The sequence below is a fragment of the Pteronotus mesoamericanus genome, unplaced genomic scaffold, assembly GCF_021234165.1.
Source record: "Pteronotus mesoamericanus isolate MK-2021 breed Mesoamerican mustached bat unplaced genomic scaffold, CSHL_Meso_final contig_29, whole genome shotgun sequence".
Lineage (NCBI taxonomy): Eukaryota > Metazoa > Chordata > Mammalia > Chiroptera > Mormoopidae > Pteronotus > Pteronotus mesoamericanus.
In genome coordinates this window covers 3587196-3613700 of record NW_026555123.1, presented here as the reverse complement: position 1 = coordinate 3613700, position 26505 = coordinate 3587196, and the positions used below count along the sequence as shown (strand labels likewise).

Genomic DNA, 26505 nt, shown 5'->3' with positions numbered 1-26505 from the left:
CCCATCTAGATCGTCCAGCATTATAGCTTTTTTTTTTATTAAATTGTGTACTTTTTTTAGAGAGGGGAGAAGGGAGGGAGACGGGGAAGGAGAGAAACAGCGACGTGAGAGAGAAACATCGATCCGTTCCCTCTTGTATGTACCCTGAGCAGGTACCAAACCTGCAACCCAGGCACGCGCCCTGCCCGGGAATCGAACCGGCGACCTTTCGTTGTGCAGGTTGACGCCCAACCCACTGAGTGGCACCGCTCCAGGCAGTATAATGCCATTTAAACTCGTAACAGGAAACACTAGAAAGCAGTGCCCAACCAGACCCTTTTGGTGGCTGCTGAAGAACAAAGGGGTCCTTGTCCCATGGGGCGCAGTCTTCAGATGTGTGACCCACTCTGGTCAGTAGCCTCCAGGTCATGCCGGCGACCACAGAGGACGTTTCCAAAACCACCGCCTCTGCCTTTCCTGGCGGGGTTCCCAGCCGCCTCTCCCCGTCACTTCCGCCCAGGGGGCTGACCCCCACAGGCACTCTTCCTACGGAACTGCGACGTTCTTAAACTAATCAGACAGGAGGAGGAGGGGGCTGGTGTATTCACCCATACAGTTTTCTGTAACCCGCTGCAGCGGAAGGAGACACGTTCGGAGAGGAGGTGACGAAGGCGGGGACGGGGCAAGGGAGGGGGTGCACCCTGCGAGGAGCGGCAGGCTCTCTCCCAAGTCACGGTTCCACCTCGCCACGAGCGGACAAGCCAGCTGCAGGAACAGTGGCGGGTGCCGAGTCTCTGACAACACAGAATCCCGAGACACAAACTTCTCTTTTCCTGCAGGGAAAACGGGAATTCTTCCAAGGCTGCTTAAAATAACACTCACTGTTCAATTATCTTGTGGCAAAATAGTGATTATATAGAGTTCCCAAACAGAGCCAATTTGCCCACCTCCACTGGAATTCGAAGTTCTTTCTGAGGTTGGTAAACAGTATTTATGGAGGCCAGGCCGCTGCAAACCCACAATCCAGGGACTGTTATAAATATCTTCCTTCGGTCTCCGAGTCTCAAAGCTCTCCAGGTGTCCCTTCAGTACGAGCGGTTTTTGTGCAGATGACTGACGGAGATAAGAGTAGGGCGAAACATGCTTTCTTTGATCCAGCAAAAGCTTGCTGAGATCTTACGGGCTGACATTCCGCACAACTCCAGGGGGCGTCCTTCCCTCCAAAACGGCGAGCCCTTCCGTGTGCCGTGTACAACCAGGGGGCTGTCCTCTGCGCCAGACCCGCGTGGGCCAGACTTGATTCAACGCCCCGGGGGACCAGTCGTGCACGAGTCAGTCAGAGCTTTCTGGCCTCATGGAGCTTACGCTCCAGTGCGAAAGGAGAGCGAATAAATTTAATACGTGACTCAAGCGCAGGGTGAGGGCGACCGTGGCTCTGTGGAAAGCCGACCAGGACGGAGTGAGGAGTGTGGGGGACGGAGTGAGGAGTGTGGGGCACTGAAATTCTTGCTAGAATGGCCAGGGAAGGTCTCAGGAGAAGGTGATGTTGAAGGAGTCTTGGAGGAGCCCAAGGACTAGACCCCAGACGCTGATGGAAGAGTAGTCTGGGCTGCGGGCACAGCGTGGGCAAAGGCCCTGCGGCCGGCCGGCGGGTGGGACAGGGGATGGGGAGGGGTGCGGTCAGATAGGACTGAGCGGTCCTCTGAGGGGAACGAGAAGGCCAGGGGAGGGTTTGGGGCAGAGTCGTGATGTGACCTGACATATGCTAGAAGGATCTGGAAGGCTGCTCTCTTGAGCATGGCTGCATCGGGGCAAAGATCAGGCACTTAGGAGGCAACTCAGTCACCTGGGCAAGGGGTGGTGGAAGGGGCAGGGGGTGAGAAGGCCCTTATTTTAGGTTTATGTTGAAGGGAGGGCCACCAGGGTTTCTCGAGAGGTTATTTTTGGCATTTAAAAAAAAATGGGTCAAGGATGCTCGCAGGGTTTTTGGCTAAGAAACTGAAAGGAACCAGATGCATCACCAGAGAAGGAGGATACTCTCCCTGGAGGAGATCTAGGCAGGAGGGGCTCCGAGAGGCTGTCGGACGCCTGGGGCGGGGATTTCACTCGGGATTAGAAGCCCAGTGAGGGTGAGACGTTCCAAAGCCTAAGGCACCTGCCTGTGGTTTCTTACGTAGTTGAGCTCCAAGGCACTGACAACAGAAGGGTCGGCGCGTTTCTACAGAGAGACCTGCTTCCTGTCACCTGAAGGGAACTTAGGATGGAAACAGTTCACCTGGGAGGACTCTGGATCTCTGGGAAGGAGGGAGACAGGTAAAGAGAGGGCATTTTTAGCCCTTGGTTGGGAAACATCGCTATTATAAATTTAAGACTTACACTCCATGGCGTTTGCTGAGAGGCAATTTTAGTACCTAAGCCTCGTGGCGCTGCTTGAGGCTCCTCCGGCTGCCGGCGGGCGAGGGCCGCCGCACCGCGCACAGGCTCAGTGCTGGCTCCTTGCTGGCTCGTGAAAGCCCTGGGGGTTAGCTTTTGTGCTGGAAGCAAATGAATCAGTAAAAATGGACTCCCTTACGTCGACAGCCAGTCTTCCTGAAGTTGAAGTCAAAAGCTGAAATGCTCAGTTTACAGCCTTGAGGTGGAGTAAGTTCCACATTCTCAGGCCCCGGAGGAGAGAAGAAATGATTTTAAAACCACCACGTTTTTATAAATCGAAGCTCATGAGTAGGGCCTTTCAACTACGTGCTTTGGCACGTGGTTGTTTTACCAAGGACACAAACTGGATGAGCAGCAACGTTCATGAACCGCTTTCAGTTCACGCCATAGACACGTCGTATGGGCGTTAACTCCTTCAACCCTCGTAAAGGCCCAGGTTGTCACTGTCCCTGTTTTCCTATAAAGGAGCCGAGTCGAAGCATCCGACGGGCAACAAAGCCCAGCCCGAGCCTGTGCGCTTCCATCCAAACGCTGATCCTCCCTGTTGTGCCGACGTCGCTCAGGGCTCTCCTAGGGCAGAGGTGCTCAGTCTTCCCGCCACATGGGCCAGCAACAAAGTGGCCAGGCGGTTCCACCTGGGCCGCACGGCTGTCTCTAGGTAAGATGCAAACGTCACGGACGCCTGGCCACCAGGAAGGTGTGGATGCGTCGACCCCATTCCCTTTTGTACGTGAATTTTACCCCAGAAGCGGACACCCGGGTGTGCACAGGGAGGGAGGCTCAACGTGGTAAGACGAGCCAGTCCAGTGAGGCCGGGAGGGGGGTGAGGTCCAGGAGGTCCCCCCTCAGACACGCTGGGCAGCAGCTGTCCCCCGCACGCCAGTCCCAGAAGACGGGCGCGCAGGCATTTGTAGGTGCCTCACAAACCTGCGCCCGGGGCGGAGGCCGGGGAGAGCAGGCCGGAGCAGGGGAGCCGCGCCGCGCCGTCTACTGCAGACTTTTCTGCATGAACAACGACACAAACCATGAAAACAACGCCACCATGAAGGTTACATTTACTTAATGGAAAAAAAGGCAACTACGATGTAACTGATGTAGCTGAGTCAACGCGGGGGGCGGTCCGCAGGGGCCGTCCATGGGGGCCTGAGGGCGCTTGGTTCCCTTTACCCTGCCCCCACTGCTGGACTAGAGAGAGTCGCTGTTGGCGGGAGACACACGTGTTCATTCTATGGCAAAAGTAGAATGATCAGTGATAAAAACGTCAAGTTTTTCAGACTTATCGTCAAAGCGCAAGAACGTATTACAGCCAGATTTCTAATGCCTTTACAGAAAAAAAAAAAAATTGGACTAAGTTATAAGTTAGGGAAAGTAACTAAAGTGAAATGAAAGAACAAAATGGAATACATATGTCCAGGACTGAAAATAAACGCAAGCCCCGTGAATACGCGAAGCACGCGTGTGAACCGTGGCCCTGCCCCCCGGCCTAACGGCAAGAGAATGTCACATCCAGGAAGAAACACAAAGGATGACACTGGCCAACATCTCAAGGCCCTGAGGAAAGACAGCAGCGTGGCTGCTTTGGAAAAGGGAGTGGACTAGAGTGCACGGCCGAGAAGAGGGAGGAATGGACGGAAGCTCCTCCGCGGCGCGCGAAGCCCTTCCCGGGCACACGCGAGACGGTGGCGGGCGCAGACACGCAGGGAGGAGCTGGTTACGAAAAGTCCTGGTGTCCTCCCTCGCGGTCTGTACACCGCGCCCACAGAGCCCCTCGCCCGGCCCGGCTTTTGAAGGGCTGAGCTTTTACCCCCTCCCAGGGCGCTCCGAGCCCCCGGCTTGGCAGGAACAGCGCTGCGCTGCAGAGAGGCTGAGTGGCTTCACCAGGCCCCCGGCTCCGCCTAGCGGAGCTGAGGGTAAGCCCTCGGGCTCTGGCTGCTGGCTCAGGTGACAAATCTCTCTCCGCAAGAGAGTGAGAAGGCAGACGCGACCTGTCACCCCGGTCACCGGCGCCCCAGCCAGGCCACGCTTTCCGTGACAGGAATTTCCATTCAAAACACGGACGCTGACTTGACTTTACAGAGTTTATATGAAAACTATATTTAAACATTATTTCTACATGCCAATTACATTCAGTCACTCCCCCCCTTGGAAATTTATAAAAAAAATTATGTGCATTTAGCACATTTTATCTCTGTTTTGCATTAATCTGCCCTAGGTTTATTGTTTATTAGCTCTGTAATCTTAGGCAAACTGTTTAATCTCTCAGTCCCCTCGTTTGTAAATGGGGTAATGACTTTACAAAGCTCTTGGAAGCATTATGAGTACTGCGTGTTTGGCAAAGAAAGAATATCAATAAATACCAGGGCCTGTTTTTACCCACACGCTATATGACAATCTTTAATGTCTGTTATGGAATCAAATGTTCCTTCTTTATTATTTACCTAAAATTCTCTTACAGACAACCTGTTAAGATAAACCAACACACATAGAAGGTTTATTAAATGTTTTCTTAATTAATGAGTTAAAACTGTCACATCAGCTCACATACAGATGAGACTCTTTGTTGGCCATGACACACGTCCCTTCTAATTCTCACGGAACATGCATGCTCTAGCTGCTGCGGGAACAATAACAAAAAAACAACCCACAATTCTGCCACTGGAAACACCCCCCATACCCAGACAGCCCTCGTCACACCGGGGACTGCAATGTTCTCATGTATTTGACTCATAAAATGAGCTCAGCGTGTCCCTGGGATAGGCCTTAGGGGGGGACAGACAGACCCGGTATGTGTACTGTGAGCTTCCAGGAAAGGGTTTCAAACACACGTCCGCTCTCTGTGCGATTGTGTGTGATAAGCATTGCATCATCTGCACTTAAACAACCTGTGTGTGAAATGAGGGACAACTCCCAGGCAGATGACCCGATGACCCTCAGGCCCCGTGGCCGGGGAACAGACCACGACGGTCCTTGAGGACCGAGGGGTGCCCCGGTGCTCCGCTTCGGGGGGAACCTGCTTTGAAAACCACCAGAGACCATCCAAAAGGCTCCCGAGTTCTCAGGGCCGTGCCAGCAGAGTTTCCGGAGTGAGCAGCATAGCATAGTAATTTCATAGCATAGTAAGAAAAACCTAGCACATAAAACCAGTGAAACATTTTGCTAACGTGGTGTACACACCAATGGAGAATGTGCCTGTACATGCTTAGAAACGTGGGCCCCGTGAAACAGGTAACGTACGCTGGAAAGACAGCGAAGTGCGACTCGTAGGCGACGCAGGCGGCAGCAGCAGGCGCGCTGGCGGGGGAGGGGGCACGCGCGGCCGGGCTCCGCGGGGCGGCGAGCCGGCCAGGCGGCGTGCGCAGTGGAGGGCGCCTCCGAACAGCGGCTTCCCAACGAGAGGCCGGAGAGGAACGAAAATACAGGGGGGTGTGCGTTACGGATACAAGGTTTACAGGGAAAAAGCTCACAGTGACTAAAGGAATTCATAGCAATAGCGCTTTCTGGGCCTGCAAGGAACTCGATTGGTATCAGAAGGGAAGTTAATGTTTAAAAAAGTCCGTCCCACGTCTGCTACATCCGCAACGTCCGTGGAGCTGCGGTAAATGAGGAGTGGGGGAGGGCGCAGCGCCAACTGCCCAGACAGCAGGCAACTCTGGACTCCGGGTCTCCTGCCATGTCCCTCAGGCCTGAGGGCTGGGGAGGACACTGTCCTCATCGCGGGCCACTTTGGCCCTGGCGGGAACGCCCGCTCGCCTGGGTCCTGCCACGGCCCCGCCCCCGTGGCCAGTCCCTGGGGCAGGGCCAGGCCACAAAGGGGCGCCGGGAGGGCACCCTGCCCCCCCAGGGTCCAGGGTCGGGAAGCGGACGTGAGCTGTGCGCAGGGAGTTACCACAGCGAGGACACTGAAGTGACACCCACGAGAAGGGGCGGACACTGCCGTCCCCCGCGGCCGCCCACTGCGCCCCGAGCGCGTCCTCGCGGCCTCACGCCGCTCCACGGCCTCAAAGCCCTGGTCCGCGGTGAGCGCTCCGCGCCTCCCCTGCCCCAGCCTGCGGCCCGTGACTTGGCCCCTTCTGCTCCTCTGCCTTACGAGGCCACACCAGGGCAAGGCCCCAGCCTGGCCGTCTGGGGACTCACCTTCCCCTCCCTCTGAGGGGGCGGGGGTGCTGGCACCAGCTGGTGGTTGAACCCAGGCTGGGGGGACAGGAGGCTCGGAAGGCCGACTCTGCACCCTCCCAGGAAGCTCTGTGCAGGGGTAAAGCAGGAGCCCAGCCAATTAACGAACAGTAGTACCTCGTTTCCTAACAGCCACTGCCTTGTGTTTATATGTCTTTCAGGAACGTCAAGACCAGGCCAAGGGGGGACTTGGGAATGTCTGGTCTTGGCCTCACTCGCACCAGAATCCCACGATAAACCGCCAGCCCATGGGCCTCTGCACAGTGGTCTGCGCGCTGGAGGGGACCCTGAGAGAGACGGGGTGGGCTTGCCGCTCCCGCGGCCCAGGCCTCTGCCTGCTGGCTTCCTGTCACCTTGTTGTCCCTTGTGGTCTTGCCCCACCTCCCACGTGCAGTGTGGCCAGTGGCCAAGTTTCCTTACAATCCATGACAGGCTTCCTGCCTCTGATCCACCTGTGACGGATGGTGATTCCTTCTCTTAGAGGTGGCCTGTCCCAGGAAAACTGTCCCTTACAAAAAATAACCTCGAGCTTAACGGCAGGTCGTCCTCAGCAAGGCCCCACCCAGGAAGTAGACCATCAGAGCACGCCTGCAGGTCCTGTTCGGCTACTACGTCCGTCATTCTACTGTAGTGCACTTTGTAGTGTTCCTTGGGTGAGTCATTTGGAAATAGGGCTTCCATTCGGTCATTCAGCAAATGATTATTGATCCCCTGCTCTACGCCAGAGAGCACACTGGATTCAGAGGATGCACGAGTGAACAAGACAATATCCCTATACCCAGAGGCAGGGGAGAAGACAGATGAGGCGCATCTAAAGAAACAGAGATTATTTTGGATAGCGGCAACTGCTCTAGACACTATGGGCAGAAAGTGCTGCAGAGCAAGTGGGAGGGGTGGCGAGCGCTCGCTGACACAGACAGGAGACCCTGGAGCTGAGAGAAGGACACGAACCGCCTGCCGAGGGGAGGTCTTGGGCGGGCCGCGCCTCCCAGGACCGAGGCGCGTGCAGAAGGCCCGAGGCAGGGATGGCCTTGGTGTGCTCGGGATGGGAGCCAGACTTCTCGGGGCTCAGGGATCAAGGGTGAAGGGGTCGAACAGGAGCCAGGAGTGGCCCACGGAGGCCAGGCCGTGAAGCACCTTTGAGGAGCGTTAGCTTATTCTAACGGCTGGGGACAGCCACTGCAAGGTTTAAGCTCAGCAGCGACAATATTGGAATCATGTTTTAAAAGGCTCGCTCCGGCTGCAGCAGGGAGAGTAAAGAGGCGCCGGGAGGGCGGCGGGAGGCGGTTGAGCACCTGCAAGGCCCGCGGTGGGCGCCGGGCGGTTGTGTCTATTTTGGTGGGAGGGTCACCAGGGCTGGCTAGTGCACAGAATACGGGGGAGGAGGGGAGAGGCGTCATGGATCTTTGGCCTCATCAGGTGGTGCAGAAAATCAGATATCTGTTCTCTCTGTTAGGTTTGATAATATCTATGCAGTAGGCATTAAGGTGGAGATGTTTGGTTGGGCGTCTGCAGTTTGGGAAAGAATCGGGGTGGCTACGGAAAGCGGGCGGCCTGGGGCAAGTCTACCTGCCAGGTCCCAAGGTCAAACCACACTCCTTCAGCCTCCCTGTGGTTTATGGTTCTCAAGTGAAATTCGATACTTGTTAGAGATTCTCTTTCTTTCTCTCAAATCCCGAATGATGACAGTACTTGCTGCCCTTGGCGTTTCAGGCCAAACTGCCCTTACCCCTCGGCAGGACTGACACTCTCCGCACACGCACCGCTCGCCCAGGCTCCCGGCGCCCGGGAGCACCGTCTCCAGCCTGCCCACCGCGTCCCCTACAGGCCGGCTCCCGACTCCCTTCGTTCCCATCACAGGCAGCCAGGCTCCAAAATGGGAACCGTCTGTATTCTGCGTCTTTGAATTAATTTCTTTAGAGCATCACACATAAGTTCCCGCAGGGGGGAAAAGGTTACAAATGATAGCTCTGATTTGACGAGCCCCCTTAATCATTGCCAAGAGCTCTGGAGGGCGGCAGACCCGAAGCTCCAGGTGAGCTGGGGCCTCCTGCGGCCGCAGGCGCTGGGCTTGCACTGGCAGGATCCTGTCCACCAGGGGGCGCCCGCTCCGGCCAAAGAGGACCTACAGTTCTGCCTGAAGGCAACTTTCAGAGCTGCCTGGGTTTATTTTCATAGTTACCATGAGAAACTTAAACCCGCAATGGGAGGATATATTTCCGTATCCATGAAGGTGGCCGTATAAGGGGTGGGGCAAAAGTCGGTTTAGGGTTTTTTGCATGGAAAAATAATGCACTCATTAATAAATAATAATACAAGAATAAATTGTTTTGCCTACTCTCAGCTGTAAATCTACTTTTGCCCACCCTGTGTGACTGTAACTGTGGTTTATGAATGGAACCGTGACTCAGCATTAAAAAACTTAGGGCACTTTTGGGGGAAAAACCAAAGATGTTCAATGCACTGGAGAAAGGGACCTTCGTAACTTTTGCACAAATGCTTGGGAGGACCCTTCGCCATATGGCGGGCGGGGGAGGGGAAGACTGACTTCGAATGAAACCAGTAGACAAAACCTTGCTGAAGGAGAAAATTTACAGAACAATTCCATCATCTAGAAATGGCCCAGCAGCATCACCAGCTAGCTGAACATCTACAAAGCTCCATCGTTACCGGTTTACAGAGGAGGAAATAGAGATAAATCTATCCTCAGTTAAGTGGTCAAAACCGGCATTACGCATTTGCTATGTAATATTTAGAGAAACTTTTCTATTCGGGTTTTTAGAAAGTAGCATTATGCCATCCCATTAATTATCTATCTGAGAGTTACCAACTCTCAAAGAAAAATCCTTCATTTTATTAGGCCCTAGGAATCCCGAATCACCAACTGAAAAGAACCTGTGCACCCCTATGTTCATAGCAGCATTATTTACAATAGCCAAGTGCTGGAAACAGCCTCAGTGCCCATCACCAAATGAGTGGATCAAAAAACTGTGGTCCATTTACACAATGGAATACTATGCAGCAGAAAGAAAGAAGGAGCTCCTACCCTTCGCGACAGCATGGATGGAACTGGAGAGCATTATGCTGAGTGAAATAACCCAGGGGGTGAAAGACAAACACCATATGATCTCACCTCTAAGTGGAACCTAATCAACAAAACAAACAAACGAGCAAAACAGAACCAGAGACATGGAAATAAAGACCAACTGACAGAGGCCAGAGGGGCGGGAGGAGGGGGGTAACATGGGAAAGAAGGGGAAGGGACAGGTCAAGGAACATGTGTAAGGGACCCATGGTCAAAGGCAACAGGGGGGAGGGGACAGGGATTCAATGTGGGAGGTGGGGGAGGGCAGGGCAGGGGAGAGTAATGGGGGGAAATGGGAACAACGGTAATTGAACAACAATAAAAAAACTTAAAACATCTGAGGTCTACTCATCAATAATATATTCATGCTCCAATTTCAACAAGCAATTGCAGTCAAATATTAAACATATTTAGTGTTTTTACTGAAATGACAAAGAAGAGAATCTTCTTACCACTTGCCGTTTGGATTTATAAACTGCTGCACTGCATAGCCGAACTGTTCACTCGCAGGACCGGAAAATACCTTTGCTTCCAGGAGACCGACATTGTAGGCCACACAACAATTTAAAATGCCTATTAAGAAAAATAAAAACATAGCCCATATTTACAATGTGTGACTATAAATGTTTAATATAATCCTTAATGTCCATTCTAGAAACAACTTATCTGATACAACCCTTCTCCTTAGCAGTTTACCAAGAAATAGCAGCTACTGCTTTCTGGGTACTTATTTGGGGCCTGGCACCATGCTTAGCACTTTACATACATGATTCATTATCTCCTCATCCTCAGAAGCAGCCTTAAGGGAGGGCTGCTGGCATTTTAATTGTTCCCCAGGGAACCCTGAGGTCCCTGGAGAAGTTATGTGTCACGGGTGGAAAATAGGAAGAGCGAGGACAGGATCTGGGCACAAGGCTGTCCGGGTCAAGGCTTGGACTCTCCACCTCTGGGTTCATCTCCCATGTCGCCACTAGGGATTTTTAAGTAACTTCAGTTCTATTTGTCCCTTCTAAGAAGAAAAGGCTCGGAGCCACCCAGGGCAAGGGCTGAAGGTCACTCCCGCTCCTGCTGACTCTCTGCAAGAGCCTCCGTGGCCTCTACGAAGCATCTGCGGATGAACCACACTGACACCCTCACAGGAGGGCGCGGGATCCTGGCGCCTGGAAACTGCGCCACTTCCTTTCAGCAGAGATCGTTGTTGTTCGAGGGTGAAAATGTAGGAAAGGTGTCGCTGCCCTTTGACTCCAGCGGGAACTGTCAAAGGTGGTTTGGCTTTTGGACGCTTCTTTCAAACGACCGTCATTTTCAAAAACAAAGACCAAGAAGGACGCGGCCTTGATAGACATTAAAAAAGAAAAACAAAACAAAACAAAAAACCCTGTTTCTAATGGAAAGAGAATGAGGGGAGAGAGCTGGGTCGATTCCGGCTCCTTCTGCACCGAGACCATGAATGCTCGCTGCCCTCCCCCCCCTTCCCCGCCCTTCGCCCTGCCCTTTGCCAAGAGAAAGCAGGGTGCTTGGATCTGGGCGCTCTGTTGAGACGGCCCCGCTTTCTGCTGTTTGAGACCGTCACTTAGCTTTGCAGGCACTGAAGGCAGAGCGGACTTACAACCGACATCGCAGTCCCACCCTCACGAGTTTTCACAAGGGAACAGCCCACTCCCTGGGCAGCACTGGGCGTGCCCAGCACCCTGAGTCTGTGACTTGGGCACAGAAAGCGCAGAGGGAAGGGCTCCCTCCCCTGCGTCTGCGCTCCAGAGCCCACGCTGCCCAGGGCCCCAAGGGAGCAGCGCAGTCGCCGAGGTCACTGATGGCGCTTTGGGGACGGAAAGAGTTCCCTCTCTAGGTGCCCAAGTCATTCACTCTGCCCCGGGTCTGTGCCCGCCAGGGAGCACAGCCTGTTACGTTTTAGAAACACACGCTGCCAGGGAGGCAACAAACAACGTTTTTGAAATGCTCGGTGGCAAAATCCACACGGGCTACACGTGCAAATTTTCTCCTTAACACCTTGTTCAGAGGTACCACTGCTCATTTTTAGTTTTGAGAGAGAGAGAGAGATCAATTTGTTGTTCCACTTATTGATGCATTTATTGGCTGCTTTTTGTATGCACTGTGACCGGAGAGCAAACCCGCAACCTTAGCGTATCAGGATAGCACTCTAACCCAATGAGCTCCCTGCCCAGGGCAAGTGTGTTTACTTTTGAGGAAAGAAAATGCAAAAAAAACCCAAAAACCAACCCCAAAACAAATACATATATAAAGTCACAAACGAAGCAGAGAACTAGACCAAACATTCAGAAAACTGGCATTTCCAACGAACAGTTGAATGCCACCCCATTTTGCAGAATTCAAAAATGCTATTGAAATGTGTAACCAATTATCTAACACACTAGTAAAAGCTGAGGGAGATGATGTCAAACTGCTCCCCCACTTTTAAAATGTCTCATGCTGGAAAGGCCACGTATGACTCCATGTATAATGATGTCATTTTTTCCCGTTAATTAGACCCTGGCAGATCAGTAGCGACATGAAATCATGATGGAGTTCATTTTATCCTCTGGCAGTTAAATTTTATGGTATATGTGTGCATATAGCATATACATACATACACATGGGTAGTTATCTATGTACGTGTGTGTGCTTGTATATAATATAATATAATATATAATACGAACTCTACGGCCCGAATCTATGAGGAGCAGGCTCAGGGGTCGCCTCCTTGAGGACGTGGAGCACATTTCTCCTGTGCCTGGTGGGAACTGGGCCTCGGGAGCTGCAGGGGTGTTGGCGAGAGCGGGGAGGTAGGACAGCGAGCTGGGCATCAGAGGGGCAGCAGGGCTATGAGGCAGCCCCCGAGCCACAGGGGACAGCAGAGCTGCCCAGGAGAAGAGTGTCCAAGAGCCCAGGAGACACAGCCTCACGAAGTCAGGGATCGGAGAGACCAGGTATGACCCGTTCTAAGGCAAAACCTTCTCTCTCTGAGGTTCTGTGAACCTAGAAAACAGGTTATGTGCTTCTAGAACATGCCGGGTGGGGGGGGCGGGGGCAGGCATGCCCTAGACATCCCCACTTCTCACGGGAGACATCGGAAGGAATAAAGGGGCGTCCGGGCCGAGGAAGTTTACCCTAGCAGGTCCAACGCCGTCCGGGGTCGAGGCCGGACCACGAAGCCCTGGGCGCAAGGCTCTGTCCTCTGCGGCCGCACAGCCCCCTCCACCGCAGACGGCAGCGCTTCTGCGGAGACCGCAGCCCTGGAGCCCTCGCAGGTCTGCGGGGTGGGGGGCGGTCCATGCCGTTAGAAGGAGAGCTCTCCCCAGGCCTTCCCTGGACACCGCGCCGCGTCCCCTGCCGGCCTCGCGGAGACGGCTGCCGGCGCCCGGGAGCCGCCCGCCCGGGCTGCGCAGCAAGACAGATGTGTTCCGCCCACGCCTGGCCTCTTCCGAGTGCACTTGCCCAACAATGAGTCTTTTTCTGGCTTTTTTATTAGCTTTTTAATTTTTAATTTTTTGTAATTTGGATAGGCTGAGATTTTCTCCAATCATTAACTACTGTCTTTTATCTCTCCTCTTGCATTTTACCACATTCAGCAAGGAAAGAGCAGGCCGCACTATGAACACTTTGCTTGGAAAGCCCCTCTGCTAAATATCTAAGGTCCTTGCTTAAAGCTCCCCATCCCACGCATCTGGAGGACACGAGGAGGCCACATGTTCTGCCACGGCCTACCAAGCGTCCCCTCTCCTCCAGGTTCCAATCCCACGTTCCCCATTTAACTCGGAGCTCCCCCCAGAAGCAGCTTCCGCATCCCTGTGTCTACCAACAGACTCCACGGGCAACCGCCAGAGACCTTCTCTCCAAACAAGGTAACATTCCCAGATTTGGGAGACTAGGGCACGGAAATACCTTTTGGGGGGTGCACCATTCAGTCCCAGACAATGGGTACGCGCCGGGCACTGGGCCACCCCCCGGGCGGGTTTGCAGCCCGCAGCCTTCGGGGAAGGCAGCCCCGCCCTCGGGGACAAGGAGCGGGCTGGCCAGCTTCTCTCGCCAGGACAAACACAGCAGGGTCCCCAGGCACAGCGCGCGCCGCCTGCAGTGCACCAGCTGCGTGTGCCCGTGTCCGCGTGGGCCCCTCCCCGCAGCCCCCTCGAGGGGGGCACAAAGGGAGCTGACGGCCTGCGCCCGCGCTCGCGCCGACCGCCGCGCTCTGAGACACAAGGCCCCTCATCGCGGACTCGGGCGTCTCGTGCCTGTCAGATCCGCGACGCGGTGACGGGCTCCTGCGCGAGCTTGCGCGCAGGGGAACGCCCAGCGCCAGGCCCGACGGTGGAGGACAAAGCCCTCTGCGGCCGGCGCGCCGGGGACCGGCGGACGTGAGAATGGACACTTCCCGCGAGTGGGGAGAACTCCTGCGGGGGCGGCCCAGGGACTTGAACAAATCTTACTTCAATGCTAAGAAGCAGAGAGGCTCCCCTGACATCCAGGTAATAACCTGCTGCTGCGGGCTTTGTTGCCCCCCTTTTTTCACAGCACACGCATGTACCATTCCCTCGACAATCCCTCCGTGTTCACATCAAGGAATACGCGCATCACGTCCACGCCCAGGAATGAACCCTTTTAGACACTGGTACGCCGGAGCGGGGGTTACGGATGGACCGCATCCCCCCCAGATGCGTACATTGAACCCCTCCGAAAGCGACTCTGTCTGAAGACAGGACTTTTAAGGTTGAAATGAAGTGAAGGAAAAATAAACAAAAAACCTTTCCCCAGCGGCCGCTGAGGTGCTCGGTCCTTCCGAGGAAGCTAAGGCCACGCTGGGGCGAGGCCCTCGCTTCTTCCGCGGGCCAGCGCCCACACCACGGCCTCTGCCGAGCTCGCCGGCGTCCACTCGGCTCGTGCCCTGCAGCACGGGGAGGGGACGGGGACGGAGGATAAGGTCAATGCCCGCATTAAAGCAGCCGGTGTGCGCGTTGGACCTTTCCGGCCAGGCTTGTGCGCGAAGGCGCTGGCCGACGCCCCCACGGGGAGCCCCCTCTGCAACGCTGGGGCTGGCGGGCCTGCCCCGGCAGCTGGTGCTGCGCCCGCAGAGGTCCTGCCCTTCCGCCGCTGCTGCCCCCGCTCAGGAAAAACAGTGGGAGCAAGAAAGGAGAACCTGAGGCATCTGCGCAGGACAAGGGCTTTGGTCTCTTCGACTAAATCTCTTTTGCAACACATTCAATAAAAAGCTGAGCTTTTAAAAAAAAAAAAAAAAGGTCCTTGGGGAGTCCCTGCCCTGACAGCACTGGGTCCCCGAACCAGGCGGGCTCCGCGAAGGGGCGCGCAGGACAGGCCACCTGAGCCCAGCGAGAGGCCACAGACCACACGCTGGAGGAGAGGCCTCGCCAGAAGCCCACCCCACAGCTTCTGGCTCCGGGACTGTAGCTACCAGAAGGGCGATAAAATGAATTTCAGCGGGTAAGGCCGCCACGCAGGGGGAGGTGATTCGTTCGGCAGCTCCAGCAGATTACTCAGGGAGAAATCGGATCATCCCAGAACATTTCAGTTTACCGTTCTGAGTTTCAAAGGCCATTCGACCGGTACGTAGCATGCAGGAGAGAGATGTGCTATGCCAGTTACATCATTAACGGCGCATACCTGACCACGCAAATGCATCGGGGCTGGTGGCAGGTGAGTTGAGACTCCATCCCACCTGTATCTTGCAGGCAGCGCATGGGCAGGAGTCAGCTGCAATGGCTTCGGAAGCCCACTTGGTGTAACTCAGTGCTTTGTAACAGCTCAGCGGATCCCCTTTCTTATAAGGACACCGGACGGTGACTAGCCACCTGGCAGATGCACTGTGTCCCCACGGCCCAGAGGAGTAGGAGGACCACCAGGGACAGCAGCTTCTCCGTTCGCCTTCGAGGCATCAGTTCTTTCCTCGGTCCCTCCCAGGGGAGCAGAGGCTCGGGAGCATTCGGCGCATCGAGCAGGGCGGCAGCTGCTGAGTAACTTGCTGAGTAATAACAAGACCTGCCTCACAGGCTCAAGACCCTGTATTAAGCAACGGGCCTGACCGAAGACAGCGTTTCCTCTGTGACATCTCTGCTCACAGGCCACTTCTCTGGTCACTGACCTCACTGTGATCAGACAGTGCCTGAAAAAGTCTCCGTCGAGCCTAGCTAACGGCGAGCACTTCGTAAAAACTCTTTTAGTCTTGTCTCTTGCTCTCGATGTCATTGTGTTACTGAGGATAGCATACTTCTTGAGAAGTACTAAAGGGCCTAGCACCTTGAGCTTTAATGTGGCAAACATGTCCGAAGTCCCTTTCCAAGGAAGCTGCTGAGCCCTGAGTGGGGGTGTAGAGGAGCCCACGCCGCTGCCTGTGGCCGGCCACGCTCGAAGCGCACGGCTTAAGGCGAGAAAATGTTATCTGCCCACAGACCCCCCAGGAAGCCACAGCGGCAGGAAGCTGGGTCACTCAGGCCCTGACTTGGAAACTGAGAAAATAGCCTTCAAACTCGCAAGTGCAGCCAATCATTACCCAGAGTATACATGACAACGGAAAACAGTCATGGGCCACATCAGATCGCAGGGACACACACAGAACCACAGGAACTCGTTTTCAATAGCACTGTCTCTGGGCGGAAAGGCCAACCCTGCAGGCGCCCTGCAGGGGGCCGCCCCCTGCTCTGACAAAAAAAAAAAAAAAAAAAAAAAAAAGGCGGGGGGGAGGGGGAAGGCAACTACACTTGAAATGAGAGGCTCCTGGGAAAGACCGCGCAGTGGGCGCAGGTCCGGGCTCCGCGGCGCTGGGTCACGGCTTCGGGGCTTTAAACAAGGGCACAGTGCGGGGGGGCGGAGGGGGGCCCTTGCTTTCACTGAGAAAGAAAATGCCATTTTTCTTTAAGTCTTTTTGTTGCGTGTCAAATTTTACATTCAGGAAGGACCGAGGTGCCACCGTCCTCCTGCCCAGGTGACGTGAGGAACGGAGGGCAGGGGTCCGAGGGCCGCCCGGACCCCTGAGGTCCCGCTGCGTCTGATGCTCCCCTCCCGCCATGTGACAGGCACCCCATGGGGCCCTCAAAAGAATGGATGATGATAAAAATGAATGAGGACCCAGTGTATGGATTTAAAAAAAAAATTACGTATGCGTCCACAGCGTGCAAAATCCTTTTTCGTTCATAATTGGATCTGACCCTCCCAACAGGAACCGTTTGCCTGTGGCTTACCAGACTCACCCAGAAAAATGGCCTCCTTTCCAGACCTGGTGCTCTTTCTTTCTGTGATGCATGAACATTACATGTGCTTAATACATGCTTGTTTCATGCAGTGGTTCTCCGCTGGGGACAGTGTTGACCGTCAGGGGGCATTTGGTAACATCTGGAAAGAGGTCGTGCTGTCACACTGTGTGTGGGGAGGTGGCCCCTGGCATCTCCTGCGTGGAGACCATTGATGCCCCCAACATCCTGCAACGCACAGGACAACCCCCTGCCACCTCCCCACCCTTGTCCCCTAATGTCAACGGTGCCAATAGTGAGCAGCTCTGGTCTCAGCAATGAATGGTCTTGTAAGCACCGTCCAGTTGATTAAGTCACTGTGGTGGCTTTAAAACATGCCCAGGAACTAACGGCGAGACAGTGTTCTGGTCCAGGTTCTGGGCCTCCTCCCGGGGCCCAGGCGGGACTTCGGGACGGTGCTGACCACAGAGGCAGCTGCGTGCTTTCTGCGGCGGGCGAGGAGAGGCCCCGAGCGGAGCCGCCAGGGGACCGCCTGCAGGGGGAGAGCTGCGCCTCCTTGGGGGAGCCCGCCAGGAAGCCCGCGCCAGACCCGCCCGGGCAAGCTGTTCTCACCGCCCTGCTTAAGAGGCCACGAGAGACAACAAACACTGGTTGTCATGCGGAGCCACTAAGTCTTGGGGTGATTGGTTAGAGGCAATAGCTAACCAGAACAGTCTCCAAATGGGGTTATCCAAGTCAATCATCTGGCAAACGGAACCTCTCCTCGCCCTCCCTGAAGGGTTCTAACCCCTGGGAACAGGGACGCTTTAACGAGAGGACTGTGAGCGGCCTGCGGGAAATAGAGGGCCAGGGGACATTGGTCAAAAAGATTTTTGGAAGGAGTTCCCGAGGGCAGCCTGCACGGGTGCAAAGCACAGCGCAGGTCAGAGCCTTGGCCTCTGGGCACGTCAGAAAGTTGCTGTGAGGATGAGGCCTTCACCGGATGGTCTCCTGCGGTTTCGCCCTGGCCTGCATTCTGAAGCATTCTGATCTGCACAGAGTTTTCAAAAGACAGGCTTTTTAAAATGGCAACAAACAGGGGACCCTGAGAATAGAAAGAATGAGACTTAAAATAGGAAGCACCGCTTTACATCCACCAAACTAGAAAAAGTGTTTAAAAACTACAGAAAGGAAATCAAAATCTAATGTTGGAGAAATTGGTAAATCCACAAATTACTGATGATTACACCGTTCAATATGCTACAGGAAGTAAAAAGTACACAGTATCTTTGACCCAGTAATGCCTCTTCTGGAAATCATCCAAAAGGAAAAGAAAAGAAAAAACTTCTTATACAATGATATTTATAACCACCTTAGTTACAGTAGGGGGAAAAAGCCTACAGGAAACCACCTAAATATCCAACAATGAGACAATAGCAACCACAACACTGCAGGATGCATTAACGTAAAGGCCGTATGGAAAAGCACACACAAAAGACAGCAAGTGAAAACAAGCAAACCACTTATTTTCATGTAAATGGTGAGTATGTCTATGAAAAACTCACACTTCCACACATGCAGAGCAAAGAAAAGAAAAATAAATATTCCTTCAGTTAGGATATTGAACATGTGTCATTTTTTTTCTATAAAAATATTCAAATATTCTGCTTTGTAAAGAACAGGTTCTATAAACTGAAATTATGAATCGAGTTTAGTGTTTCAATGGCTCCAGTTACCTCGTGGTTATCTGCATTCTGGGGTAGTTTTATTTAAACAGGTTTTCTGGCCGGTATTTTCTGGGCACTCGCTGCAGTCTGCGCCGGGGGTGCCAGGCCAGCCCGAGGAGCCTCCGGGAGGACGGGGAGCTGCAGAAGCTGCAGGCCCATCGCGGGGCCACTTTGTGAGAAGGGGGAAGGTTGGGGCGGGGCCGGGGGGCGGGGGGCACGTCTGTGCCGCCCGGACTCTCCTAGTCGCCTCACGCCCTGTCCACAGTAATGTCGTGGCTGGACATTTCAAGGCAAAAGCGAAACTTTTCCAGAGCAAACAAACTCTGTCAAGTGAAAAAGAAATCAGCTGAAAGAATATCCGAGCGGATTCAGGAGGACGTGCCCGCGGTGTTTGCGTGCCCCCGCGGGGTAGAGGCGGGGCGGGCTGCGGCGCGGCCTTCGGGCGGACAGCGTGCCTTCGATCGGCGCCCGGGGCCGTCGCTCGCGTCGCCTGCCGACAGCAGCGAGTCAGCAGGGCGCCACTCGGCACCCGCGAGGGAGACCCGGGCCCTGTCTTCTTCGGGTCGGCCGCCTGCGGGAGTCGGAGCCCAGAACACAGGCGGCCGGCGCACGGGGACAGCGGCCACGAAGGCGGCCACGTGAGCAGGCCACCCAAACTGGGAGAGGGGTCGGGGAGCCTTGCGGGGCGAGCGGGCCTCAGGGCCACGGAGACCTGAGCGACGACAGACGAGGGTCGGGGCTAAGCCGGGTTTCGGAAAGACGGACACGGGCCCAGGGGAGGCCGTGGCGCTGGACTCCGGGGGGAGGGGGGGCCGTTAAGGTCCTACCGAACCGTAACAGGACAACAGTGCTACAATGACATTAATATATTGCAGTCTGACTCTTTGTCAGTGACAGAGGGGCAAAAGTTAGATACCGTAATAATGAAGGGATTTCTTAATTACTACGTGCTGTGGTCAGAATGGTGCTGTCCTGCCAGACGTGCTGTGTGGAAATGCTCGCCCCCGATGATGTTAGGAAGTGGGGCCTATGGGCGGGGCTTAGGCTTTGCCCTCTGTGGAAGGGATTATTACTGCCTCATACACAGGGGTCCCCGGCCCCTTCCACCGCATGACGACACAGCAAAAGGGTGCCAGTGGCTCTGACCCGGGAAGAGGGCTCTCACCAGAAGACGAACACGTGGGCACCCTGACCTTGGACTTCCCAGCTCCCGGAACCATGAGAAGAAGTCAATTCCTGTGTTTATGAGCCACCCAGTTTTGGTCATTTATTATAGCAGTCCAAACAGACTAAAATGTATAACATTTGCATAAATTCCTTATTTAATCGCCTTTTTATTTGGGCCGTGTACTGCAGTTTTACACTGAAAGGAAACCCACAAAGATCACATACAAGCATCCCAATTTCCAGAGCTAAGTTTTCCTATTGTTCCCCCCAGGGAACAACATTAATAAAGACACCAAAAACTATGCCAGTTATTCTGAAGGACTTATTCTGTGCGCTAGCATTCAGAGTGTGGTTCTGAAGAGGCTGCTCAATCCAGAAGGTTCCATGTCCCTATTCGAACGAGTGTTCCAGAAGCTACGTGGATGAGGACCTGGGGTGACCGCAAACAATTTGGTACAGAGCTATCTGCACAAGCTGCCCAGAAGCTGGCCCGCGTCCACCTGCATTTCTACATGGTATCCATGGAAATGGGAGCGGGTCTGCGCAAAGGCAGACCAAGGCCACCGTCTAACGAACCGGGAAACGGCAGCCGCCCACGTCCCAGGCGGAACGCCAGGCCGTCCGCCAGGCGGTAGCCCCGCTCGTGCTTTTCAGAGCAGGGTCTGCAGAAATCTCTCACGCGGACGGCCCAGCGCCCATTGCGCTTTCCTCTCCACCGCCCTGTGCAAACAGCAGCCTCGCTTTCGTGGGGAAAGCCTTCCAGCGATCCAGGGCTGCCCACGGCTTCCGCGGGGAAAGCCTTCTCTAGTCGGCAAAGGGGCAGGAATTGCCACGGGCCAAACCACAGTTTCTACAAGCGGCCGGGCAACAGGACAGACCACTCTCTCAAAGGAAGACCAATGTATCTGAAAATTATTCACAGCCCCAATAGTCTTCGGGCATGAAAATATTAGCACACTATGCGGTTCGAGTTAGTAGGGGTCCGTAGATGCCACTGACATGTACAAGTGTCAGCGGGCAAGGGGCGGGCACAGCACGTGACTCTAAGCCCTGTGAACTGATTAGAACGTTAACAAAATCATGAATAGCTGTTAATTTCTTTTCTAATTTATATGATTAATGAAGATGTTTTCAAACACTTCAAAACACCAGAGTTACAGGCAGAATGAATGCCTTCACTACTTTACTAATGGAAACTTTCGAAGCCCACACTAATTCTCTGTGCTGGATGGGACTAGGAGTTCTAAGAAGATTACTCTGAGGGGCTTTACTATAGCAGATGGAAGTACAGAATCAAAAGCGTGACTGGAGAAGCATGAAACCACAGCGCTCAAAGAACGTTCCGCTGCAGGAAATCTGGTGGAGCACCGACAGCACCCGTGCTCCCCGAGCCGCAGCGCTGCGGCGGATCACACAGCTGAAGACGGGGCTGGGCTTCTTCATCTCCGCGTCTCGAGGGGGGCTCGTGCATTCGGAAACACAACTGTGCCCAGCGGCCTCCCGGCCCACCAGGCGGCGGCCCTGCGGGGCGGCGCCCGGCCCGGGGCTGCGCCGGCTCTCCTCCGCCTGGGCCCCCATTGAGCCCCTTCCCTCTCACCCGTTGCTGTCCTCTGTTCCACCGGCGGCACCTCCTCCGCCTTCCTTCAAACGATGGGCTGTGGCTTCTCACCTGTCACCAGAGCTGTGGCGGGGGGCTGCCCAGCTCCGCTCGCCTTCCCTGGTTAGGCCCTTTCCATGGACCCCAGAGCTCCTCCTGGCCCCCCAGGTCCCCCGGGGTCCGAGCCTGCTGTGTACACAGGCCTCAGAGGGATCCAAACGGTACGAGCGTGGCGTGCGCGACTCTAAGTGGTAAATCAAATCTCATTGTAGTCTTTTGTGTGCACGCCTCTCCTGGGTTTGTCTGTTCCAGGCAGTTGCTCCCTTCTTGTCCCTTCAGCCACACTCGTGCGGCGTGCTTTCCATGGCGCCGGCCGCTCCCTCGCCGGCCCCCGGAGGTCCCCCATCCTCGCTTGGGCTGAGGCGCCCTCTCGTCCCGCGGTGCCTGCCTCGTCAACACCGTGTCTTCTGTTACTCTCTAGACTCCCGATCTCTCCCCGCCTCTCGCCCTCTCCTCCGCACACATGTAACTACCCACTAACTACACATGGACACCTGGCGTCTCCCACTCTACGCGTCAGCCGTCTTTCCCTCCTACCTGCCTCCCGTCAGCCCCACCTGTCTCGGTCCGCGGCTCCCCACCGAGCCGTCCATGTCGGACACCGAGGCTCCCGTCCTACCTGCTCCCTCTTGCCACCACCATGGCAAATCGATCACCGAACCCCAGCCATTCTTCCTTCGTAGCCTTCAAGTCTGTCCCCTGCTGCCTTTCCCTGTGGCCATTCCCTGCATGCTGGTTGCCGCCATCCCTCAACGGGGGAGCTCACCCAGCACCGGAAGGAGAACCAGCTCTTCCCTCAGTGGCGTTGGTGCCTCCACGGGGCCTTTCCATTCAACCCGTCGCCCTCCCTGCCACCAGAGCGACCTGCCTACGGAGCCGGTCTGATGGGGCCCCTTCAGAACCGCCCCACTGTCCTCGGGATACGGCCAGGCTCCTCAGCGTGGCCCACAGGCCCTTCGTGGCGGCGCCTGCTCTCCTCTCCGCCTTCGCCCCCCGGGACCCCTGGAGCCATGAGTCCTGGGCAGAAGGACCTTCTCCTTCCCTCGGCAAGTGTCTAAAACCCCTGACCCGGGAACTGGGGGGCGTGGGTCCTCCTCGCAGGTGCCGAGCTCTGTATCCGACAGTGCCCCACCGTCACAGACGGCCTTCGTAACAGGCGGCGCGGGGCCCTGTGACATCTGGGGTCCTTCACAGCAGGTGCGACATGCAGCAATTCCTTCCCGCGCCCGTGAAGACTTCTCTGGGCCCTTCCTCCTTAGAGGCATCAACAGTGGCTTTCTCCAGCCTCTGAACGCGCCATTTCGTTTTGAACCACTCATCTACCCATTAATTACAGGCGACCCTATGACATCCGTGGTGATACAGAAACGCCCGTACGTAACATCTCTGCGTTACAGGCATGAACGATGCAGCATAACAAAAACAACAGAGGTTTTCAGTTAGATGGGAGGGTTTTAAGACTCCCAAGAGATAAGACGGCTGTAAACTCCAAGAATTCGGAAACTCAGAAACACGGTCTAAGGCCCGCCCACATTCTCTCTTCCCCCGAGGACAGCGCACTGGCTTTGACCTCAAGCCAGGTGACACCAGGGCTGCAAGATGACCGTAGCTGTCCTGATCGTCACGTCTACATCTGACAATATGTTTCTTAAAAGTGTGTCTCTTGGGAATGAGAAAGCTCTCCCCAAAACCCTGGGGCAAATCCCCGCCCCGTCTCTTAGGCCCGGACTGTATTACGGGCGGTGTCTGGATCAGACCCTGCGAGGGCACGACCGGCTCGGCACCCCTGGTCTCCCCGCCGCGGGGGCGGGGCTCACCCGGCCACCGGACTCTGTCGGGAGGACGGCGGCAGCACCGCCGGTCAGAACCCCACCAGGGCTAAGACGGCGCCCTGCCCTGCTTTTGTGCTTGTCCCCCGGGGGACTGAAGCCTCCCCGACCAGGTTTCAAGTCCCCTTCGGTGCCGCACGGGGCGAGCCCGCTGCCCGACAGAGCGGTCACTGCAGAAAAATCTGCTTGGACCCCAGGCTCTGGGGCTCACTGGGGCCAGGACGACAGGGTGCCTGTGGGCCGCCTGCAGCGCTCACTTCCGCTCCCGGCGCCCAGGGCGGCCTCAGCAGGTGGTGAAAAGACTACTCTCCGGGGAGCCGCTCTGCGCTCGGGGGAGCCTCTCTTCTCTCGGGGGAGCCGCTCTTCGCTCGGGGGAGCCTCTCTGCTCTTGGGGGAGCCGCTCTTCGCTGGGGGGAGCCATTCTTCTGTGCGTTTTTTTCACGGTAAATCATCAGTCACCATAACAACTGAAAAAACAAACCTCCCACATCTTTGCTGTGACAATCACAGTGCTTCTTCCTCTTTCACGCTGAACCTTCAGCAATACCTCCAGCAGGGCGGACAGTCCAGCCTGCGGCCCGTGACTTCAGTGGTGACGTTTAGGCAATAGCAGGATGATACTTCTGGTCTCCAATATTTTTTGAAATTCTTTCTTTTTTTTTTTTTGTTAAATTATTTTTTATTGATTTGAGAGAGATTGTGACAGTGGGGGGGGGAGAGAGATTTGTGGCTGCACTCACCGGTTGTTTCTTGTACGTGCTCTGGCCAGGGATCGAACCCACAACCTTGGTGTATGGAGGCAACGCTCTAACCAGCTGAGCTACCCAGCCAAGGCTGAGTCTTTCTTTCTGACCCACTGACAGGAGCGTGTCTTTCTTTTGCAGAACGTCTCAAATTCCATTGTGAGAAGCTCATGTCCTCACGGTTACAGGCTTGTCCCTTTCCCCCTGCCCAGCGCTGCTGGCACGCAGAGTCAGCAGCGGTCAGTGCCCGCTTTAGCGGGAACTCGTTCAAAGTGACGCGCCCACTGCCTCTTGGTGTTGAAATCTGCCTGTGTTGGGGGTCATCTCTGCACGGTGGTTGGCACAGGCAACACAGGGATTTCAACTGGTTAGAACAGAGGGGCGCGGGGCTACTATTTCAGCAGTTACTTCCAAACCTGGCTGTGCATCAGAAACAGATGAGTAATTGTTTCTAAATACTAAATCCTGCACCTCAATCCATTAATTTAAATCAAGCAGAGGCTCGTGAACCAGGGTTTAAGAGAGCAGAGCTTAGTGCGGCTGGGCAGCGGAAGCTGGGGGGCTGTGGGGGAAGGGGTTACTTTGTCAGAGGGCGGTCTGGGGTCTGGGGCAGGCCCCAGAAACGACAGCTGGCTTCAGACTTTCTTTTTGTTGTAAAAGAAAAACCTCCCTGCTTGACCGCTTCGCTTGGGGTTGTTTCTTACGATACAAAACAATGGTCAGTGGCCCAAGGGTGAGAGGAAAGGGACAAGGCAGCAAGGCAGGAAGGGCCGAGAGAACAGCCTGGAAAATGGCCGACACTAACTGTGGTTCGATCAGGTGCAGGCAGGACACGGAAGGTGTGTGAGGTGTGTGTATATGGCCTTGGAGGGTGTGCTGTGTGTGCACAAGAGCGGGCTGAGCACCTCCATGGTGCGCAGCGCAGACGTGGTGGAGGAAAGGCTGAGCAGGCACGCTGTGGCCAGGTGGCACAGGGCCTTCTCGGAACCTGCCAAGACATTTGGACTTTACCCTACGCGAAATGGGGAGCCACCAGACATCTGAAGCAAGGGAGTGATTGGACACCAATCAGCGTTTAGGAAGGTCGCAGTGGACAATGAGGAGACTGGCCCGAAGGGATAAGAGACAAAACAGGAAAACCAGTGTAAAAACTGCAGAAGTCCTGGCACACGCGCATGCGTGCGCACACACGCACGCACGCACCCCCCCCCCCCACTCCAGGGCCTGCCTGGATGGCACGGCACCGTTGCTCAGGGTGGGGAGGAGGGGCCGCGTCGGAGACGGGCCGTGAGGCCGTGAACAAGGCGAAGGCCCCTGGCTCGGTGTTTGCACGGAAGGCCGCCTCCAAACCGTGGCGGACAATAGAAGAGCAGGGTGCAGAGGACAGGTGCCGACTTCCATGGGGGACACATTGAGTTTGATGCACTCGGAGAGCATCTGGGTGGAAATGCAGGTGGCAGAGGGAACTACTGCTCGGGAGCCTGGTCGGTGCCCACCTGCGCTGCGCCTGCCCGAGAGAAGGGAGGATGGCGGGGAAGGGCCAGGACGGAACTCTGCGAGCACCGCCCCGGGCTGGGCCAGGCTCGAGCGCCCGTGGAGGAGACTAAGCAAGAGCCGCCAGGGAGGTGAGAGAAAGCCAGGGAGGACAGGGGCACGAGGTGGGGGCGTTTCAGGAGGACAGGGCCGCGGAGCCGTATCACAAGGACTTGCTGACCAGGGGAGCAAGGAGGAAACTTGTAGCCTGCGGGGGAAGGAGGGAGAGGGTTGGAAAATCTTCTGTGGTGGGTACCAGAGAGGGTGAGAGAAGACACCTAGACCAGTGGGAGGACTGCCCCGGGCCTGGCGACAAAGGAGCCAGTGGAAGTGACGCCATGCATTGCACAACGGCATCTCCCTTGCCCCTCCGGACCCGGGAGTTAGTGTGGATTATCTAGGCCTACATGGTCTCTCTTGTCCATCCTCAAAGGGCCGAACACCATCTCAGCTGCCGCACGTCAACAAAGGCCTGATCAACGAAAGGTGAGAACTGTGAAGCCACACTGTGAGCGCTGCTTTCCTCACACACCTGGGGGAAGGGTTGTGGCAACTGCACCTGAATCTGTGTCAAAATGAGAGCTGAGGGTTTTATGTTTCTACAGCGATTGGCACGTATGCTGGAGAGAATGCAAAATGTATCAACACTGACACGCGTGTGTCATTAACATTTTAATTCTTGGTATGTACTTATGTCGCACAATTGTACGTGTGTAAAGTTCATAAACAACGATGCGTGTGCGTAGCAATGATGAACCCTCCACAGTTTTAGACAGATAGGGTAATGCCATAATCATACAATTTCAGCCACCACTGACCTAGAGATTTCAGTTATTCATGTTCACCTCGGATATTCATGGGACCTGAAAACGTTGCTGCCTCCCTAATATTAAAACCTGCGCTGGTGTCACAGTGTCAAAGCTTTGTCATGACCATCCCGGATTAGGAGGAAGCCTGTTCCTTGGGAAAGCAAATAGCTGGAGCGG

General features: G+C 55.2%; 1 protein-coding gene and 1 pseudogene across 1 annotated transcript in view; one reads left to right on the top strand and one right to left on the bottom strand.

Moving 5' to 3' along the window:
* Positions 1-26505, bottom strand: part of ITGA2 (integrin subunit alpha 2) — a 79298-nt gene that overhangs the window by 51184 nt on the left and 1609 nt on the right. Inside the window, exon 2 of the mRNA XM_054575365.1 lies at positions 10123-10243. Within this exon, the coding sequence (XP_054431340.1) occupies positions 10123-10243 (121 nt within the window). The remainder of the gene's footprint in view (positions 1-10122; positions 10244-26505) is intronic.
* Positions 12511-14863, top strand: LOC129071982 (60S acidic ribosomal protein P1-like; annotated as a pseudogene).